This window comes from Sminthopsis crassicaudata, chromosome 1 (genome assembly GCF_048593235.1).
Source record: "Sminthopsis crassicaudata isolate SCR6 chromosome 1, ASM4859323v1, whole genome shotgun sequence".
In the NCBI taxonomy this organism is placed as follows: domain Eukaryota; kingdom Metazoa; phylum Chordata; class Mammalia; order Dasyuromorphia; family Dasyuridae; genus Sminthopsis; species Sminthopsis crassicaudata.
This window is the reverse complement of record NC_133617.1, coordinates 581,230,933-581,254,086: the sequence shown is the minus strand read 5'-3', so window position 1 is coordinate 581,254,086 and position 23,154 is coordinate 581,230,933. Positions and strand designations below refer to the sequence as shown.

The following is a 23,154-nucleotide window of genomic DNA, read 5'->3' as shown; positions in this document are numbered from 1 at the left end:
ATAAGTCAAAAGGACTTTGGAAATTTTTGAAAAAACTGGAAAATAAATCAAGTGACATTTTTTGCTCAAATCGGTCTTTTAAATTTGCTCTTCAGGATAGTAGCATTGCCTTTTGGACAGTTAGTGCTACTTCTTAGCTTGGGTATCAATTGCCAAGGCATTTCAAAAATGATTCTTAAGTTTCACTCGGAACTTGGCATATCTAAAGAAGAGTTTTTCTTGTCTGCAATTAACATAAACTATGAGAATATTCATTATATTGTACATTTTATAATATAAATTATGAAAACTTGAAATAGGAGCTCCATGTGATAGGATTAAACTGTTGCATGTATATGAATGTTTCTTTTACCTAAAGTTTTGTTTTACACATCTTCAATCCTTTTTTAATTATAAAAATATTTTTTAAATGTACTGCATCTTTTCTGTTTTAAAAATTGTATCTTGAACATAAAATAGTCTTATGTCTCTTATTTACAACATTTATTGTACTGTGCTATAGATAAAGAGTTATAGAATAAACCATAGCACTGAATTTTGATTGATCATTCTTTCTTGAGAAAGATATCACCAGTATTCATTTAGGATAAACTATTTTTATGATAAGGGAGTGAGAGTAACTTGATTACTAGTTAGTAAAAAATGGTTAGTTAATATTTTGTAAGCAGTAAAAAGTGACTGAATTTTTTCCAATATCAGTTATTGATTAGAATTCTTTTCTAAGTAAGAAGTTACCTCATTCTCCTAAAAATTTTCTACTTAAATTTTTATTTCTTTAGCATTTTATTTTTTACCCAGGTACATGTAAAAATAATATACAATATATAAAAAGAACTAGGTGGTCAATAGTGTTACGTGCTGCAGAGGTTTTGAGAAGGTGATTAAGAGATCTTTGGAAGCTTTGGAGAGAATGGTTTCATTTGAATGCTATGTCATTACATGTCAGGAAGATATAAATAAGTAAAAGCAGAGGAAATAGAGGTGCCAAATGTAGTCTTTTTTTTTTTTTTTTTTTTAAGGACTTTAAGAAGAGGAAAGATACAGGACATGGAAAGGGAACAAGCATCTATTAAGTGCCTGATGTATACCAGGCACTGGTACTTAGTACTGTGCAGATTTTTCTTATAAGTTTGTGGGGTTAATAATAGTATTTAATTAGATTTTTAAACCTTGGTTTATATTTGCGGGCTGCAAAAATGGGGCCCCATAGATTGTAAAATGGGGGAGACTGAGGGAATCTGATTGAAAAGATGAGAGAGAATAAAATTTTAGGGTGATCTTTGTGGCAAATTTGTGAGAGGATGTGGACTGGAATTGTGGAGAAATCAGGCATGAATGGATTGTGACTTGCATTGGTGGAGGAAACACCCAAATTAATAAGATCACAGATCTAACTATTTAGAATTTGAATAATAAAAGAGAAATCAGATTCTTTAACATTAATGTTAAATTATCCATTATATATTTTGAAAATTTTTTGGAAGTTTCAGAGTTTTTATCCCATTTTTGAACATTAGAATGAGCAGTGTCACATCTTTTCCTAAAAACATTCAGAGGTATATCATTAAGTTTGCAGATGCGGCTTAAATCATTTAGCTGCTGCTTGAAATTGTTTACCCCATAAACTTTTTTTTTTTTTTTTTTTTTTTTTTTTAAGGAAAATTGCTTTTACTCACTGAGTTTGTTTGCATTGGAAATAATATCTGTAATTTCTTCTTTTTAGACTGAATCTGGTTATGGATCAGAATCAAGCTTACGCCGACATGGCTCAATGGTATCACTTGTGTCAGGAGCAAGTGGGTATTCAGCAACATCTACTTCATCATTCAAGGTTAGTTGTTACAAATAATTTAAAAGAATGAAACATAAATGAAAAATAAAAATTTTAAATCTTTTAGCCTTAGTAATAGAAAAACTAATTTGTGTCAGAATGAAGGGTGAGCGGGACCAACACAATTAAGGTATTTAGCTTCCAAATAATTTGACAACATTAAGTTTTATTTTGTGGATATAGAGCATGCAGTAAGTAGTTGGAAAAAAGGGATCTTATTCATATGACATTGTTTTTCAAACTAAATGAGTTATAATTCTGCCACAAATATTCCAAAATATTATTCTTCCTTCTCTTCTCTTACCCCTAAAAAAAAATGAAAAAATAGAAAATTCCATACACAGTAGATAAAAAAATCAGCTTATTTTATTTCTTTACATCATTTTAAAGTGATTTTTTTCATGTTTGATTATTTTGTAAACTTTTTTTAAGACCTAAAAAGGCTCAGGTATCAGAAGAATGAGGTTACAATTTCTAATGATGAGTTAATCTATTTTCAGGTATAATTCATGCAGCCTTTTAAAAAGCAGTTTTATAAATAGTTCTCAAAAGGTCACATACTCATTAACTTGTTAAATTTCTTGTTCATATCATCAATACTTGGTAATACCCAGCTCTTAATTGCTGGAAAGTAAGAGTTGTTGGTATGAAGGAGAATGCTAATGTCAAAATAAATAAAAATTTCAAATAAATTATTAATTTTATAAAAAGTATATGTTTATGACTTATAGATGTAGAAGAACTGGCAGAAGTTGCTTAAGTGCTTAAATTTGTCATAGATGAGTAAAACATAAATAAAATTCTTATAGCAGTAGTGGTTTTTGTGAATATGTAAAGGATATTTGACTATCTTATTTCTAAAATGGAGAAATCAAACTAAGCAAGCAGGGTAATTCATCTTTTTACATTCAGTCCCTAAAAAAAGGGAACCAGTTAAATCATTATTTTTCATACTGATATGAGGGAAAACTATTATAAAAAACAGTAGCATCACTTTTTATAACTGAAACATTTTAAGTTTTTATTCAGAATGGTGTAGAAAAGTCAGAATATGTAAACTTAAGGAAATTTTGTTTTTTACTTAAATAGTTGAAATCTATTTTTGGTAAGATTACCTATTTGGGGGATTGTAGCCTAAAAGCTCTGAGGGGACCTGAAATTAAAGTGTTCCAACCCCTTAAAGTTTCACTTGAAGCATCCAAGGCCCAAAGAGGTTGAAATTCCTCTCCCAGCTCTACAGAAGTAATAATTCAATCTGTCAAAGCATCACCTAGATATCCACAATTAACTTGCTAAAATCAAGGACAATTTACTTTCCAATAATTTCACGCTAAGAAATAACCAGTTTGTGAAATTGGCTGTTGAAACTGTGAAATTAACCTGGAAAATTACCAAGTAAATTAAAACATACAGTAATATTAGATACCATTTGAATAAAGAATTCTCTTATTCATCTGAGTTGTAAACAATGTCCACATATGAAAGGAATCATTTCTTGGAGGTTAAAATATGGTCATACTATGTCTAGTGGTTTGTCATTACTCTTATTCCTTGGGCCCACTGGAGCCATTGGACATTCTTGCCTTTTCTGTGGTAAAAACCAATTTTCTAAACTCATCCTACAAGCCAAAGAATGATTTGGAAAACCACAAATTCACATTATTTATATTGTATTGTATTTTATTTTATTTTTTGTTCATTAAACATTTCCCAGTTATTTGGTTCTCCTGGGATGGGATGTTGTGAGCCTCTGCTCTACACATACAGTAGGTTTTTTCCCTAAGCTGGTGCCATGGCCAGAGGGTTAGCTTTGGAGTCAAAAGATTGTGCTTGACTATCAGCTCAGTCCCTATGTGGCCTTGGAAATGTCAGTTCATCATGTGGAAATGATGAGTTTGGACTTGATGTCCACTTGAGTTTGTAATTCAGGGCCTTTGATGCTTATTTTGTGATCACCTGATAGGTTATTCATGTTTTGGTATTGAAAATACCACCAAAAAAAAAAAAAAAAGGTATTCCATGATCCATGGCTTTGAGGAATTTTGATAACTTGGCTAAGATATTTTTTCTTTTGTGTGTTTTCTCTATACTCCTACCCAGATTATTTTTGTTGTATCTTTTTGTCATTTGCTATGTTACATCCAATGATTTTCAATCTAACTTTTAAAAAATACAGTTTTAACTTCATTCCTTTTTCCATATCAAAAAAAGGAGTTTTTAATTCAAAACAGCATTTATTTTTCCCTTTTAAAATGGGACGTACACTGTTTATATGCGCCAGGTTGATCTTACTTCTAGGTTCAATCATTCAGTTTCAAGTCAGCTGTTTCTGGAATGGGGATGGGATGAATGGAGAGTAGGATATGTGTCAATGTTGATATTAAAAAAGTGATTGAGAAATAGTGCATTTAAAAAGAATGCAGAACAATTGAAAGAGAACATCATTAAGAAAACTTAGAAAGTATCCAGGAAGAAGGGATAATCAATAGTGACAGAATTTTTAAAAAGACAAAAAATGAGAAACGGTCTTGGTATTTAGCAAATCAGAAATCATTATTTTTTTTGGAAAGTACAATTTCATTGAGTTGGTGAGCTCAGAAGCCAAATTATAAGGGAATTAGATGTAAGTGGAAGATAAAGCTGGAGTAGAATGTTTTCTAGTTTTGCCATGAAGGGGAAGAAGCATATTGGGGGTAATTTGAAAGGAAGGGAGAAACAAGTAAAGGTTTTTGTTTTTATTTACATTTTTCTTCTTTTTACCTTAATTTTTTTTTTTTTTTTTTTTTTTTTTTTAAATTTTGTTTTCTGCTAGGGGTGGGGAGGGAGCAGATCTTTATCATGTTAGTCTAGGAACCAAGTGAATAGAGGTCAATGATAAGAAGGGATAATCAGTAGACAAACTCTGGAAAGAAACTGGAATCAAGAGCACATTTATAAACATTAGCCCTGATAAGAACTAGACGACTTCTTTTTAATAAGAAAAAAACATCATACAATAAGTAGGATTATGAAAGGTCACTAAAATAGGCACAGTTACTAGATGTGGATTATTTTTTGCTCATTCCTTTCCCTTTTGTCTTTTTTTTTTCTCCCAGAAAGGCCACAGTTTGCGTGAGAAATTGGCTGAAATGGAAACCTTTAGAGACATCTTATGTAGACAAGTTGATACTCTACAGAAGTACTTTGATGCCTGTGCAGATGCAGTTTCCAAGGATGAACTTCAGAGGGATAAAGGTTAATTAGACAATTGCTGACCCCTATTTCTGCTTATAGCATGCATTCATTAAAAACCAGTTGCCCTAAAGAAAAGGGAATTTTCATTTCTAAGGTAATTGTCAAAATCAGGAACAATAGCCACATTTATAGCATAATTCCAAATAAGACTTTTTAAAGCATCTTTATTATAAATGCACTTTTCTGATATTTCATGATTCACTTCAGAGAACCTGTCACATTTCAGAATTTTTAATTTACTCGATTTCAAATAAGTTTAGTGTTAAGTCTTTTGGAAATAGTATATTCAATTGTTTTTTAAATCATATTGCCATGGAGGTCTAGATTTATCAAATTATTATGAATGCTTATTCTAGATACAGGTTAAAGAATTTTTTTCAATATCATGGGCCTTTGACCATTGGAAAAAAGTTAATCATGTGTTGCCTCAATGAAAAGCAACTTGGTATTTTGTCTTGATCTTAAGTAAATAGAAATTTGTCTACCTGTCAAATTATTTACTTTGTTAGTAGATTTCATTCTGACAAACTGACAACTGTTAATTAGAATGAACTTTGAAATTCCTAGCACTATGAGATAATAAATAATAGTAATTTAATTGTGTAAGTGGCTTTCCTGATATTTTGGGTCTTGTTCTTATGAAATTCTTTGCTGCATATTTTACTTTTTAATGGTGTGATTTTTTTCCTGAATTAGCTATTCTTGATATCATTGGATAAGCTTAAAATTAAATGTCTAGAGTACATTCGGTTTTTTTCTCATGAGAGAGAAGACAAATAGCCATTCATTTTACTTCCATAAAAGGGGGGGGGGATTCTTCCTCAGATATATATCCTTTCATTTTTCTTACTCTCCCCCCAAAATGGGCATTTTTACAAAGTGAGCTATTGAATTATCATTGTAATAACTTCAAAATGACAATTTAAAAAGATTAATAATAAGCATTGAGATAGGAAAAAACACAGGTGATTCCTTAGAGAGTTAATGACCATGTTACAGAAATAGAATTGAACATGGTAGTTGGCATGATATTTAAAAACATCACTACATCTGCTTTACCATCATTGATAGCGAAATAGCAGTGCTAATAAATTTTATGTTCTTTAAATACCATTATAAATAGTGAGAAGTATCTCAGTTTTTGCAGGCAGCTAGGCAGCATAGTGGATAGAATGCTAGGCCTGAAATTAGGAGGATTCATCTTTGTGAGTTCAGATATGACAGTCATTTAACTAGCTGTCTGATCCTGGACAAGTCACTTAAATACAATTGCCTCAGTTTTTTCATTTGTAAACTGAACTGTCAAGGGAAATGACAAACCACTTCAGTGACTTTACCAAGAAAACTACAAATAGGGTCATGAAGAGTCTGACATAACTGAAAAATAGCTGAACATCTCAAGTTTTAAAAGGATTACATAACTGAAATTGTTCATCCAGTTATATCTAATTGACAGGGCATAAACTAGCCATTCCTTTAAAATATTTTTTATATTTTTTCAAATTATGTGTAAAAAGAATTTTTAACATTTAGTTTTTAAAATTTTGAGTTTGAAATTCTCTCTCTCCTTTCTCCTCCTTGATATATTTGATATATCAAGCAATTTGATATAGATTATACATCTGCAGTCATGTAAAACACATTTGCATATTAGCCACGTAGTCTAAGAAAATATAGCCCCCCCAAAAAAACAAAAAAAAACCCAAAAGATAATGAAAGTACAAAATATATGACCCAGTCTACATTGAGATTCTATCAGTTTGTTCTCTTAAATCTCAGAATTGTCTTGTATAATTATTTTGATTAGAATAGCTAAGTCTTAGATGCTAGCTATAACATTTCTCTTACTTTGTACAATTTCTCTTTACTTCTATTTGCTTCATTTTGCATCAGTTCATTAAATCTTTTCGCGTTTATTTAAAATCATTCTGGTCATCATGTCTTATAGCACAGTGTTAATCAGTCGCAATCTGTTTAACCATTCTTTGATTGATGATCATTTCCTCCATTTGCCCACACAGAAGGAGCTAATATAAGTATTTTTTCTGCAGATAGTGTCTTCTCCACCCCCCACTTTATATTTTTTTTGGATACAGACCTAGTGGTGGTATTATTGCTGAGTCAAATGGTACACACAATTTTATATTCCTTTGGCCATATGAACTTGTTATTTTAATTGTGTAATTTATAATACATCTTAGATATTGACAGATAAATTATTTCAAAAATATTTTTAAGTGACTTACATATATTAGATAGGAGCTGGAAAGATATAGTTAAGAATATAGTATAGCCCTTGACCTCTTAGATCTTACAATCTACTATGGAAAACGTGAGGCAAATAATTCATTTGGGTACATTTAGTTCCGGTATAAAATGGCAGAATGAGTTAAGAAAAGAGAATTTCTCACTAGGTAAAATCATCAAAAGATTTGTTGTTAAATGTGCCACCTTAGAAAAGGAATTATTTCAATAGGTGGAGATGGAGATAATGTCATTTCCTTTTCTTCTTCTTCATATTTTGTTACTCAGTTAAGAAACTTGTTTACCTTCTAATGATAGCTAAGGAACCATGCAATGATGGGCAATCAAAAATGAAAAAATAACTCTACCCTTGTTGGAACTCAACCTAGGGAAGAAGTGATCTAATATGTGCAATTAGAAGTTCTAGAAAATAGAAGACAATAAATTGTAGGAAAGGTCAGAGTAGTGGAATAATTTTAAGAATATTGAACTATGAAAGGTTTTATTGAAGAGGTAATGAAAAAGGTTTCAGAAGAGAGAGTTAAAGTAAAAGCAGATTGTTCTAGATCAAAATAAATTCAAAATGTGAGTTGGAAGGAGGAAGATGGGAGAGCAGAAAGGATTCCAGCTTTTCTGAAATAGTGATTTAAGAGTAGTAATGTGTTGTAACAGCTAGATGAATAAATTGGTATCAGAGTGTGGAGAATTGAAATGTCAGGTTAAAGAGTTTGTATTTGATTTAGGAGGGAATGTGAATCCATTAAAAGTTTTTGTTTTGTTTTTGAGATTTTGCTCAGATCAGATACATTAGGAAAAATTATCTTGGTTGCACTTCAGTTGTGGTTTGAAGTATACGCATCCACAGTAATTTTAAAAAATATATACAAATCTTTGTCATTGAATATTTTATGTTTGAATCAGTGAGTATTGATTTTGTCTTTTCTTCCCCAGTTGTTGCAAATATTCAAACGTCATTTTAATCATAATTTCAGTTTTGGAATTGAAATTAGTTGCAGTAAAATGTTAAAGCTCTTTCATGTGCCTGATTTTAGTGAGAAATTTAGCAAAAAATAAAAGTGGTGGTGGTAGTGGTGGGGATGGGGGTTTGAGGGCACATGCATGTGTACATTGCATCGTTGGTTAACAGATAATTTTGGTAGTGGGTTGTTTTTTGTTTTGTTTTTTTTTTTTAATGCAGATTTCTTTCAGAATTCTTTATGTAAAGTTAGGTGTGCATAATATGGATTTGCATATCCAAGAACCATCTTCTATGCAGCTGAGACTATAATCAACATTTGCAATATGTACTTAAAAAATGCAGCAGGTCTGCCTGGGTAACTATTAATTTAAATTTATCCCCTTTTTAGTAGAATTACCACAGCAGGAAGTAAAATGATGCTTTAAAAAAATGCAATCAGGCTGAGTATCAGGATGAGAACACAAGGACATTTCTTAGTAGAGGCAACATAAGCAAAAAATGACGAGGGATCAATTTTCAGAATATCCAAAAACCAGAAAAGATACCAAATAATTGGGGGGGAAAATAAATGGCATTATTACAAAAAAAAATGTGTTGAGAATATCAATAATTAATTATCCATCCATGACAATTATTATCCATGACAATGCTGATTATAAAATTCCACAATATGGAATTTTTAGTGACTTTTTAGTGAGTTCATTAAAGAAGATCACTCAGAAGATCAAGCCATACACTAAAAGCCCAAAAGATAAAAATGCCTATCGTTCAGACTATGGGGCAAACCATTGGGTTAATATATTGATCCATATATATTGGATAGAAACTACACTAAATGGACAGGATACACATTTGATTAAGTGAAGAGAGTAGTCCACATTATATGCGAAAAATTTCACCATACTTTTATTGACCCCACATTACTGCCTCACATATAGCTTCATCTTCTTTAACAACATTATTCTTCTGATGGTGTTGTCTGGTTTCAAATCATAAATTGTCTACAAAGAATCATAATTAATTATCACCTAATAGGTAACAAACTGATTGCTTCTAAGCTATAGCATAGATATACATGTGTGTGTGTGTGTGTGTCAGCTATTAGACACACACATATTTCTGTCTAGAAAGAGAGAGAATGTGTATGTGTATATGCGTACATATACACACACATGCATAGAAAATTTCAAAATGTACATCTGGAAGAGGATTATATAATTCATATAATAAAAGGAGCTAATAGATGACAGATCAAATACTATATTAGAACTTGCCAACTCCAGTCTTTTTGTTAGAACACAAATTGAAAAGGTTTGAGGAATGATCCTCTACACTCCAGATTATCTAAGAGTAATGATGAAGAGCTCCTAAAAACAAAAACAAAAGAACAACAACAACAAAAAAAAAACAAGTGGTGTTTCATTGTAAAAAGAAGTACAAATATGATCAGATGAAACAGAGAAAATTTTTCTATATGTTAGAAGCTTCTGAATAGAAGAACATCACTTAAAAGGATTATAAAAGACTTGGAGCTAAGACACCCTTTCTCCCCATATAAAAGTAAGATGTTTTTAAAGAGGTAGCTGCTTGTTCTCAGAAACAAATACCTACTTGCTTTCCAAGGAATGATAAAGTAAGTCTACAAATTCTTTCAGATGAGAGTAATCCCACAAAGCTCAAAGGGAAGAGTAATAATTATTAGTGTTCCCTTACGAAGAAGTTCTAAGACAACTCTCTATTAGTCTAATAACAATAGAGAAGTATATTATTTTCCTGGGGCACAAGGCAGTGTGGCAGATAGAGTGCTATGTCTGGACTTAAGGAAGAATCATCCTCCAGATTTACTAGCTGTGTGATCTGAGGTACTTAATCCTGTTTGCTTTAGTTTCCTCGTTTGTAAAATTCATTCGAGGAGGTTAAATATGGTGTCAGACATTTACTATCTATATTACCCTGAACAAATCAATGTGCCTCCATTTTGTTACTTGTGTAAAATGAGCTGATGAAGGAAATGGCAAATTATTTCAATATCTGCCAAAACATTCCAAATGGGGTCCCGTAGAGTCAGATATGACTGAAAGAACTGAATGACAAACTCTGTGAACCACTTACTGGCCCTATATTGCTATTCCTTAAATATAAATCCATTTTCTGTCTTTATGACTTGACACTGTTGATCTGTCATGTCCAGAATTTCTCCAGTTCTTGTGACCAAGAACTTTCCAATACTATTCCAAATGGAAGACTGCTAATGAAATCTGGTAATTTATAAGAATATAAATGATCCTACCAATTAAAAAAACCCAAACAGCCAACTGAAGATTAGCAAAAGACACTGCCAAAGATTACAAAGTTTTACCAAAAAAAACACACGCAAAAAAAACAAAACCTCTAGGAATATAATTGGTTGGTTGATTGGTTTTTTCTTTCTATCACTGCTACCTCTCAAAGCCAATGAATGCTGAAGAGTAGATTTGGGGAATAAATATCTGGTTAAAAATAGTTGTATCTAACAAAAAACGTTATATTTCTGGGCCACAGTTTAAAATACAGAAATGACAGCCTCTTGGCTAAGGATGCAGTGAATTTAAGGAGAGCTGGTAACAGTATATTTGTTTTGAGTCATGTAAACCTAATCAAAAGAGCTTTAAGTGGGAGGGGGGGGGAGGGAGGAGGACAGCTAGGTGGTTCAAATCCTGCCTTAAAAGATACTTGACACTTATTAGCTGTGTGACCAAAGGCAAGTGACCCAACCACAGTTCCCTTGCCAAAAAAGAAAAGAAAGGAGAAGGAAAATTACCTGTGTTGTTATAAAAAGAAATCACTGTTTAGCATAAACAGTAACAGTTGAGATGAAAACTTCATGGAAGATAAAATTAGAAAGAACCCATAGTAAAACCAAAGCTCCCTAAAAAACACTGCTCTACTTGGGATTTATGAGGTTCTATTACAGACTAGAGAATGAAAATACTTAATATCTAAATTAGGGTGAATTGATTTAAATACCTTATAGTAAAAAAGTCTCTAATATAACCTCATAATTCCAAGTAAAGCACTTTGCCTAAAAGAGCATACTTTTGCAGAAGATAAAAATTCTTAAAGTAAAAAATTTTCACTAATGCTTATAAACACAGCTACTTTTCAGATTCTTTTCAAATTAAAGAAAATCTTTTCTTGTCTGAAAAGGATAACATAACTTAGGAAATGTCTCCATCTGGTGGACATTTTAGTCTTGATGCTGAAAAAAAATTTTTTTTCTTCATGTTCCATGTTTGCAGATAAAATATTCTATGCTAGAAAGGGCCTTGGATGTCATACCTTCCACCCCCTTACGTATTTTACAAGTTATATATCTTAGCAGGTAGTTACCAAGGTAACTTACTAAGTAATTACTAAATCTACATTTTCTTCCAAATCCACCATTCTTCCCATTTTATCATGCTATCTCAATTATATCACAGATAAATTTTAAATTTATCAGAAATTTTAGTTGACTATTCTAAGCTGTCATAATTAACTCAGATGATACCTATAGTAAAATTACCAAGCAGTAATAAAAGAATAGGTCTAGCTGGTAGGCATACATTCTTAGTGGGGAGAAGTCCATACTCTAAAGTTAGGGTACTTTCCAGATACAGAAAACACTCTCCTCGTTTCTCCATCTTGACTCTTTAGTGAACCATTTCAGCTCTATGCTTTTTCTCACATGCCTTATCCCTCATACCACCAGCTGTTATGCCCTGCCAAGCTTTACCTTTGGCTCACTCCTACCATTTCCTTCTTTGCTCCTATATAACTGTGTTAAGGTGGAGAAAAATCCCATCCTGACTGAGTTCACTACAAAATTGTTATATAACCCAAATTGAGCCCTCATTGCTGCTAGACAAGCTTTCTACATTTCCCTTCTTAGCTCACTAGCCTTTTCTCCAAAGTTTCTCTTCCAAATCTTTCATGTCCCCCAGCTTCAACTAATAGCCTTGTGTCATATTATATATATATATATATATATATATATATACATACATTTAAATTGAAGTTCTTTACCAAGAATTCCCATTTTCCTCTGTTTTGCATCTCATATCACTCAGGTGCTTTCTGCCACTATTTTCTCTGTTATCCCTACCCAATGAATAGTGGTCCTATTTATTGTCAAGAGAAACCTACACAAGTGATCCCATTCTATCTTAACTCTTCCAAAAAATTGCATCTTTTCTTTACCGACTTCCATTTTCTCCATTGTCCCCACTCTCTCATTTCTTTTCAATTTTGCCCTACCTTCTGGCTATAAATATGCCCATATCTCCCATATTCTCAAAAAACAGTTACTTGATTTTCCAGTCCCTGCTGTCATCTTTTGTGACTAAATTTGAGGTGGCCACCCACAGAATATACTTCCACTTCCTCTCCTTTTACTCTCTTCTCAACTCTACAATTCAACTTCCAATCTCGTTTCACCAGAATTACTCTCTCCTACAGGTACCAGTGATGTCTTATTTGCCAAACCAGTAGCCTTTTCTCAATCTTCATTCTTGACCTCTCTGCAACTTTTGACATTGCCATACTCCTTTATTTGATATTCATTTCTCTCTGGGATTTTTGGGCGTCTCTCTAAGTTGATTCTTGGCCTATCTATCTTAACCACTTCTCATTCTCTTTTACTAAATCTTCATGTGTATCATACCCCCTAAACATGGGTGTCCCACAGATCTCTGTTCTGACACTCTCTTTTTCCCCTTTTACACTAGTTCATTTGGTGATTTCATCAACTGCTCTGGATTTAATTAGTATTCCTATACTGATAGCTCTCAAATCTTTTTGATCCAGTTCTAATCTCTTTGCTGATCTCTAGACTAATAACTCCATCTTTCTTTCTCAAACTGAATATCCATGAATCATATTAAACTACACTTGTCCAAAACTGAATTCATTATCTTTTTCCCTAAATCCTCTTCCCTACATATTTCTCTGTGAAGAGCATCTCTACCTCTCCATCCAATCCAGTACCCCCAGCTCACAACCTACATGTCATTATGAACTCCCAAATTTCAGGGCATCCCCTCAATCTGTTGACAAGGTCTGTTCATTTCACTTTTATAGTATCTCTAGAATATGTTCCTTTCTCTTGTCTGATGCTACCACCAGCCTGGTACAAGCTATTATTTCCTCACTCCTTGATGATTACAAGAACCTGCACCTGCTAAGAGTTTCCTTACTCTAGTCCAGGAGTTTTCAAACTATGGCCTGTGGGCCAGATGCGGCCCACTGAGGACGTTTATGCAGCCCACCAGATTATGGCAAACGATGGCAAGTGGGCTGAGGGGCGGATACAGAGTGTGAGGTTTTGACTATAGTCTGGCCCTCCAACAGTCTGAGGGTCATGCCCCCTATTTAAAAAGTTTGAGGACCACTGCTCTAGTCTATCTTCCATTTGTCTCAGGAAATGATTTTTATTAAAGTACAGATCTGACCATGCAACCCCCCACTTATTAAACTATATTCACCTCCATGATGCAACACAAAATCATCTGTTTTACATTCAAAACTCTTTATAACTTAGCTATCCACTATTCCAGCCTTATTCTCCAACACAAATTTTTCTATTCAATGATTGGCCTCCACAAACAAGAGACTCCATTTTTTAGCCCTGGGTATTCTCTCTGGCTCTCACCCATGCCTAGAATACTCTTTCTTTCCCTCTGCTCCAGTTATACTCCTCCTTACATCCTTTAAGTTCCCACTAAAATTCTACCCTTTCCACGAAATCTTTCCCTGTCCTTCTTAATTCTAGTGCCTTCCTTCTGTTAAGTATTTTCTTTTTGTCCTATATATAACGTACATATTCACATTTGTTTGCTTATTGTTTCTCCCATTCAATTTTTAGTTCTTTGAGGGAACAGTCTGTCTTTTCCTTTTGTATCCTTAGTGCTTAGCAATGTGCCTGTTACATAGTAGAAGCTTAATAAATACTTACTGATTGACTGGTCTAGGTATGATCTGGTGAGGTTTGTGCAAAATTGTATAGATCGAAGGAAATTGAAATGTTGAAAAGTATTTGGTCATGGAATTCATGGTCCAGGAAGGAGGTTAGTATTTCCAGGCTAAAGACATGAATAAAGTATAAGGAAATTGGAGGGAGCAGTAGTAAAGAGGCAACAAATAAAAAGACTGAAGTCAAAAGGAAGAATGTTGAATTGAAGATAAAAGCAGTTTTTCATCAGTGACTTTTAAATGGGCAGCTAGGTGGTATGGTAGATAGAGTACCACACCTAGAGGCAGAAATTAATCTCTCCAAGGTCAAATCCAGCCTCAGAAGCTGGATTTTTTCTCTGTAAAATAAGCTGAAGAAGAAAATGGCAAACCAGTCCATTATCTTTGCCAAGAAACCCCAAAAATGGTCACAAAGAATAAGACATAACTGAAAAATTTATCATTAATAAAGATTAATGAATTACACACTGCTTTGAGAAAAATGATTATTGAGATTGGAAAGATAGTTTGGGACAAGTTTACGAAGTGTTTTAAAAGCAAAACAGACTTATCTTTTACTCTAGAGTCAATGGAAAAATGAGATTGATTAGGACTATGTTGTAGTAACTTGGAGAGGGGTGCTGAAGGCCAAATTAAGGTATTAATTGGGTGAGTAGTTAAAGAGTCACATATGAAAGATGTTGTAGAAGTAGAAACAAGATTATACATCTAAATGGCTATGGGAAATAAGTGAGAGTGAGGAGTGAAGAATAATGTCAAGATAATGGATTTGGAAGACTGGAAAAATAGAAGTAGAAAAGTTTGTGAGCATGATGAGCTGTGGAAGAAAAAAGTATCTACTTTTAGACATCCTTAAAATATGTAATTGATGTGAGAGGAAGCCTGAGTCTGACTATATTGGTCTGGGAGTCTTCAGCATAGTAAACCCATGGGAACTGATGAGTTCACATCAGAAAGTGAAGAGGAGATGACCTATAATAGGCCCTTGAGTAAATACATGCACTTAGAAGGTATCACTTAGATGATACATCAGCAAAGGTGACTGGGAAGGAACTATTAGTCAACTTGAACCAGGAAAGAGTAGAGTGATAAATTAAGAGCAGAAAGAAGAAAGAGTATCCAGGAGGAGAATGTATACAGTTTCCAAGGTAGAAGTAGGTTGAGAAGAATGAGGACTGGAAAATGATCAATAGATTTGGCTGTTAAAAGATAATTGATAACTTTGAAGAAAACAGTTTCAATTAATTGATCATATTAAAAAGTAGATTATTAAGAGTTGAATGAGAGAAGTAAAGATGGCTTTTTCAAGGATTTTGAGAAAGAAAGAGAAGAGAAAGAATAAAGAACAACTTGAGGTTATGGTATGATCTAGTAAAATTATTTTTGTTTTTTGTCTCATTTTCTCCTTCTCTGTTTACTACCCCTTTCTATCTCCAGAAGGATGTGTAAAATTTGTACATATGTGAAGGCAGCAGAGAAGTAATCAATAGAAAGGGAACCTGAACTGGATCTTTGAGGGAAAGGAAAGAGTTGGAAAGGTAAAAGTATTAGGTCAGGGGAACATTTCAATTTTAAATTTGAGTGATGTTGTGAGCAAAGGTTTAGAAATGGGACATCGCAGAATCAGATCAAATTTACTCATTTAGTGGTAATATTTAATTTTATTTATATAACCTGTTTTGAGGTTTGGAAAGCATAAAACATATTACTGCTTTATTTAAAAAAAAACACCCTGAAGGAAATGGTGATATTATCCCTATTTTACAGATGAAGAAAAATGATTTAGAAGGTTGTTATTTTTCTGAGATTATATAGCTAGTAAATATCAGATGATCTTTGAGCAAGGAAATCTGTTAGGAGAATGATATAATGAACCAAGCAAAAGGATAAGGTAAGCTTGAGCAAGGTAATGATAGTAGAGGTGGAACAGAGAACAAATGTGAGATAAATTTCTGAAATAAAATGAATTCATTCTCAACCTCTGTGCATAAACATATACACCTAAAATATCACCACTAATAATAATATAAGCATCTGTTTTAGAAGAGGCATGTACATGGGTGGAGTGCCTCCTGCCTACTCTCACTTGTAAATATACAGTTTCTTTCCCCACCTCATATGCAAATTTCTTTTTCTTTTTGAAAGAGGTAACAATATCTTTTATTGAGAATAGCAGGAATATATTCCTCAGTGGGGGATAAAGGAAAATAACACTTATACCAGGACTGTCCAAGAACTCAGGATTTGTTGAGCTCTAGGATAAACAAATACAATGTAGTTTAGACAACTTTTTCTTAAGTTGAATAGAGTTCCCTATCACACAGCACACAAAAGTAGTATTGCAACATTATTAAATAGGCAAGCCAGAAAATGATATAGTTTGGTATAAGGCATAAGGCTTTGGGTAAAGGTAGCAGAGATGACATGTTTTAGGCCAACAATAATAAGTAGGGAAGATGGATATAAAGAAAACATTGTGGTGGATAATGGAAATGGAATATGTTTTTAGAAATAAATGCAGAAGATAAATATTGAAGAGCTAAGATCTTTTGTAGAAAAGTCAGGGAAGGGTGGCTCAATTTAAATTCAAATTTATCCTCCCCCCTCCCACACACACACATACACATATTATACTTAAAAAAGGAGGGCAATAAAAATAAAGGGATCTGGACTATTGAGGAGAGTCACACTTAGTGTATCTAATGTATTCACCCTAGCCATTGATAGTAGTTTAGACTTTGAAACCTTTTAAATTCCAAGTGATTGCAGGTACCTACCCCAACTACCAACTGTAATCCAAAAAATGAACAAAGGATATTGAAAAGCAGGAAATGGAATTTCAAAAGGATTGGCTTTTTTAGTGTAGTTACATGTTTATATTAAACATTCTCAAAGTTGGTTCTGGCAGTTGGAAATAAATACATTCCAGATTATTATGATATTCTATAAACCTAATATCTATATATAATTTTTTTTTTGTTTAGTGGTAGAAGATGATGAAGATGATTTTCCTACAACACGTACTGATGGAGATTTATTGCATAATACCAATGGCAATAAAGAAAAATGTAAGTAACACATTTGTCAACAATTTTTTTTTCTTTGAAAAGCAAGTTGGTATATTTGGTGCTTTGGTTCATCAATTCATAAACATAAAAGTGTTTGCTTATATCAGGTGCTAAATGCTAGGAATATACAGAACAGTGAAATAATCTTAATCCTCAAGGAGATTACATTTTGTTAGGGAAGACAAGTATAATACAAATATAATTTTTTAATAATTTGTAGGGGGAAAGCACTAGCAGCTAGAAAGATCAGAAAAGTTTTCATGAGGTGAGCTGTGAAGGAAAATAAGAATTTTAAGAAGTGAAGTTGAATAAGCATATGAGAAACAGAAGATGTAATGTCATGTATAAGGAATAGTAAGAATGCAATTTAGCTGGAATGAGTAAAAAGGAGTAATGAATAATACTGGAAAGATAGGTTGGAGCTAACAGGTTTGAGGATTTTAAATGCAACATTCAACAGACATACTGGTCAGATTAGCCGTGCCTAATCAAAATTGTCTGTCTCTATTCTCTGTATCTGTTCTCTCTCTCCTCTCCCTTTGCGTGCGTGCCTTTCTCTTTCTCCCTTTCTTTTTCTGTCTGTCTCTCTCTTCTGTCTCTCTCACACACACAGTTATATGGGAATCATTATATCAAAACCAGCCAGAACCTTCTAAAGACCTTCTAATCATCATTTTCCCAGGAGTTAGACTGGAAATAGCTTTTCAGAACCAGTAACTTAAAATGCTTAGACCAGAAGTTATAGGAAAAGGAAATAGCTAGGTTGTGCAGTAAATAGAGCACCAGCTCTGTGGAATCAGGAGGACCTGTATTCAAGTGATCCTGAGAAAGTCAATTATTCTTTTTTTCCCCTCTAATTATATTTAAAGATAGTTGTCAATATTCATGTCTGTTAAGAATCAGAGTTCCAGTTTTTTTCTCCTTACCTCTCTCTTCCAAGATAGCATATAGGTTATATACATATACAGTCATTTTAAACATATTTTCATCTTAGTCATGTTGGGAAAGAAAAATCAGATGAGAAAAATCAATAGAAAAAAAAGCATTTTCTATTCCAAGTCTATATGAAATTATTTTGGATCATTATATTTGCTGAGAAGAGCAAAGAGTCTATTGTAATTCATTATCACATAATCTTGCTGTTACTATGTACAATGTTATTCTGGTTCTGTTCACTTGACTCAGGCTCAATTCATGTAAGTCTTTCCAGGCTTTTCTGAAATCAGCCTTCTCATCATCTCTTAAAGAACAACAATATTCCATTACATTTATATGCCATAACTTATTCAGCCATTTCCCAACTGATGGGCATACACTCAGTGTCCAATTTCTTGGCATTATAAACATTTTTGCACATGTGGGTTCCTTTTCCTTTTTATATGATCTCTTTGGAATACAGACCCAGTAGTGACACTGCTGGATGAAAGGGTATGCATAATTTTATAGCCTTTGGGGGATAGTTCCAAAGTGCTCACTACAATAATTGAATCATTTCACAATTCCACCAACAAAGGATTAGTGTTCCAGTTTTCCCATATCTCCTGCAACATTTATCATTATCTTTTCCTGTCAGCTGTGCCAATCTCACAGGTCAGGTGTGAGGTGTACCACAGAGTTGTCTTAATTTGCATTTTTCTAATCAATAGTGATTTAGAGAATCTTTTTGTTATGACTAAAGATGGTTTTAATTTCTTCATCTGAAAACTAACCATTTGTCAATTGGGGAATGACTTGTACTCTTCTAAATTTGAATCAATTCTCTACATATTTTAGAAATGAGACATTTATCAGAAACATTGACTGTAAAAAAAAAAAAAAATTCCCCAGCTTTCTGCTTCCCTTCTAATCTTGGCTGCATTGGTTTTGTTTATGCAAAAACCTTTTAATTTAATGTAATCAAAATTATCCATTTTGCATTTTGTAATATTTCTAGTTCTGCTTTGGCCATAAATTCCTCTCTTTTCCACATTTGAGAGAGAGACTTTGTTCAATTTACTTATAGTATCACTCTTTATGTCTAAGTCATGAACCCATTTCAAAATTATCTTGGTATAGGGTGTTATTCTTAGCAATTTTTGTCAAATAGTGAGTTCTTATCCCAGAAAGTGTCAATGGGTTTATCAAACAGTGAATTACTTTACTCATTGACTATTGTGTCCTTTGTACCTACCTTATTTCACTAATTCATCATTCTCTATTTCTTAGCTAGTACTAAATGAATTTGATGATCACTGCTTTATGATACAGTTTTTGTCTGGTGCTAGACAGTTTTCCTTAGTATTTTGTTTTTCATTAGTTCCCATGATATTTTTGACCTTTTGTTCTTCCAGATGAATTTTGTTATTATTTTTTGGTTATTTGATTGGTATGACACTGGATAAGTAGATTAATTTAGGTAGAATTGTCATTTTTATCATATTAGCTCAGCCTACCGATGAGCAATTGATATTTTCTAGTTGTTTAGATATGACTTTATGTGAAAAGTGTTCTGTAATTGTTTTAAATAAAGTTCCTTGGTTTTTCTTAAAAGATAGACTCCCAAATATTTTATATTGTCTCCAGTTATTTTAAATGGGACTTCTTTTTCTAATTCTTGCTGCTGGTCTTTGTTAGTAGTACATGGAAATACCAATGATTTATATGAGTTTGTTTTATATCCTGCAACTTTGCTAAAGTTTTTAATTGTTTCAAGTCATTTTTGAGTATACCTTCATAGCATCTGCAAAGAGGGATAGTTTTGTTTCCTCATTGTAGGTCAAAGGTTCTTAACCAAAGAACTGTGAGATTAAAAAAAAAAAAAAAAAAAGTTGATAACTGTATTTAAATGTAATTTATTTCTTTTGTAATCCTATAAGCATATACATTTATAAACATTATTCTAAGGAGTTTATATTTTTGACCACAGTGCCAAAGTAGTCAATAACATACAAAAAAGTTAAGAATTCCTCCTGTCTTTTGGATTTTACTGTTTCCTCACTGCTTCCTTACTCTAGACTTTGCTCTTATCGAGGTATGAAATCCATGAAGTTTCAAGTGACAATTTAATTTCAGAGTTTCTGGCTTGAAAATCCTTGATTTTCCATATAATATGTAATTTGAATTAGTTTTCAGCAGAGTGAAAATTTCAAAACTAGCTACAATTAAGAGTTTTTTGCCTATTTTTCATATAGTGATTTTTTAGATCCATATTTTTTCCAAGTATTTGAAATTTTTTAAAAGATTTTTGGTGGGGGCAGCTAGGTGGCGCAATGGATAGAGCACCAGCCTTGAATTCAGGAGGACCCTGGGCCTTAACCCCACTTAACCCCAGCCTCAGAAAAAAAAAGAAAGAAAAGATTTTTGGTATTTTTATAAGGTCAGAGTTTAAGTGACACATTTTTAATTTTAAATTGTTTTCTTTTATTTACTAATTGTGGAATCATGTTTTCGAAGTAGCCTCTTCTCCCTCATTCTTCATGGCAACTCTTCAGTAAAACATAGCAACTCTAGAGTAAAACATATTCTGTCCTTTTCCCAAAGGAAATTAAAGAATATATTTGTGTTGTTTTGTTTGATTGTGGGTTTTTTTTTTTTTAACCTTTGCTTTTAACTCATTAGAAAACATGATGAAAAAAAAAGGTATTGAATCTTTGGGAGTTTGATATGAACTTCCTCCTGAAGAGGGATAAAATTCAACAACATAGAGCATCACATACTGAATAAAGGAAAAGACAAGGTGTTAGGTTCTTACTAAGTGCTATTACTTCAACCAATGAACTTGCTCCTCCTAAGCATGTAAGCTCCTCCCCAGGAGGTCACAGAAGTAAAACTCCCAGTAAAGACTGGAACTAGAGAATTGTCAAGTACTGACTTAGCACTCAGTAAGAATATCTCATTTCATTAGCACTTAGTAAGAACCTAACAACAAGGAAGCTTAGAGATGATTTTGTCAATCCTCAAAGATTTAGGGTAGTTAACTATTTCACAGAAGTCAAGCAAACATTTCTTTGTTATATTAAGAACTTGCCATGTATGCTTAGAATGGAAAAACCTTGATAGTCTTACTGACCTATATAGAACTCAAGTGCTACACATATTCATATTGACAAATTACCAAGAGAGAACCAGTATTTTAATTTCATTTGCCCTAGAATCATTTTTCCCAGGTAAAGCTTGAACAATAACAGTTATATAGAATTAAAATCCTTAGTATGAGACAAGTTAATTATTATAACAAAAGGGACTAATAACCCCAAAAGACAATAAGGCCACAAGGTATAATCTTGCTGTAAGTGAATGGGAGGCCTGTTATTTGAAAATCAAGCCATTACTATTTTACCTAAGAGAGTATGATTAAAAATAAGTTTGATGATGAGATTTGGACTGAATGAAGAAATAAGATTTACTTGAATTCTTTATTTAAATTATAAAGCTAGTAGAATGAAATCATCTTACAAACAGTGAATTTAAGCACAATTTGGTATATAGATTCTGTAACTTTTCAAAAGCACTGAATAGCCATTTGAAACCTTCATGTTACTTTATTTGGCTTTATTGCTTACCTTCAGATTTAAAAAAAAAAAATCCAGTGTTGCTTAAAATTTTAAGGTGATTCTTGCCATAATTAGGTGCCACTGTAAACTGTCAGACTGTTCTTTTTATAAAGTCTTTCTCCTCCCATCTCCCATATGATACCCAGGGTGCAGAATATGCAGTACAGCCAGTAGATACCAGGAAATAAACCCAGAAAAATGAAATGTACAGCTGTATCACAGTTATGATCCTCTTTACTTACAGCCTTTAGATAAAAAAGGGCAAAATGTTGGTCTTGAGGAGCAAAAATACAATCCCAGAGCATCACTGATAGTTTTCTAAAGATAACATTATATGGTAGAACTTTTTCTTCTTCAAAAAACTGTTGCTGACTGAAATGTCTTTTTCAGTATTTCCACATGTGACACCCAAAGGAATTAATGGCATAGACTTTAAAGGGGAAGCAATAACATTTAAAGCAACTACTGCTGGAATACTTGCAACACTTTCTCATTGTATTGAACTCATGGTAAAACGTGAGGACAGCTGGCAAAAGAGATTGGATAAGGTAAGACTAGTTTTTATTTTCTTTTGAAAAAAAACTTCAAAATAAATTGATATTTTGATTAAAATAACATTTAAATGAAACTGATATCAATAGTATCCAAAAGAAGTTTGAATTTGATCTAAATAGTAAGTGATATTCTTTCTCTTGAAATTTTCAATGTAGAAAATCTTAAATGCAAGAGGTAAGATAACCTTAAGGATAACCTTTTGAAAAAGCAAAAAACTTAAATTTTTATAAAGGTTTTCTGACAGTAGGTAAATATGTGTTAAAAAGTTATTGTGTACCAGACATAAGCACTGGGGATACAAAGAAAGGCAAAAAAATAAAAATAGAATCTGCTCTTCAGGAGAGGCAAGGAAGAGGAAAGGACTAAACATTTATGTACCACCTACTAAAGTGCCTATCACTGTGGTGAGCAGTCTGTAATTATAATATTGTTTGATCCTCACAACAGCATCAATAGTTGATGGTGTTACTATTCCCATTTTATAGTCAAGGAAATTGAGGAAAGTAGCATTTATCCAAAGTCACTGGAACTAGTGGGTGTCTGAGGTTAGATCTTGCTCATGCTACTCTGCAAGTAGGGGCTTCTAGCTTAGTCTAATGAGGAAGACAATGCAAATAACTAAATACAAAAAGCCTACCTACAAACAACAGATGGATGCTCTAGAAATAAGAGGGATTAGGAAAAACTTCCTGAAAAGTTGGGATTCTGAACTCTCTACTTCAT

At 32.8% G+C, this 23,154-nt stretch overlaps 1 protein-coding gene across 2 annotated transcripts in view; it reads left to right on the top strand.

Annotated features, from left to right (window-relative positions):
• CERT1 (ceramide transporter 1) overlaps window positions 1-23,154 on the top strand; it is a 140,148-nt gene that overhangs the window by 63,183 nt on the left and 53,811 nt on the right. For both annotated transcript variants that reach the window (XM_074282297.1, XM_074282296.1), the window contains exons 4-7: window positions 1,724-1,831; window positions 4,927-5,065; window positions 17,261-17,344; window positions 22,267-22,424. In XM_074282297.1, coding sequence (XP_074138398.1) covers window positions 1,724-1,831; window positions 4,927-5,065; window positions 17,261-17,344; window positions 22,267-22,424 — 489 coding nt within the window. The remainder of the gene's footprint in view (window positions 1-1,723; window positions 1,832-4,926; window positions 5,066-17,260; window positions 17,345-22,266; window positions 22,425-23,154) is intronic.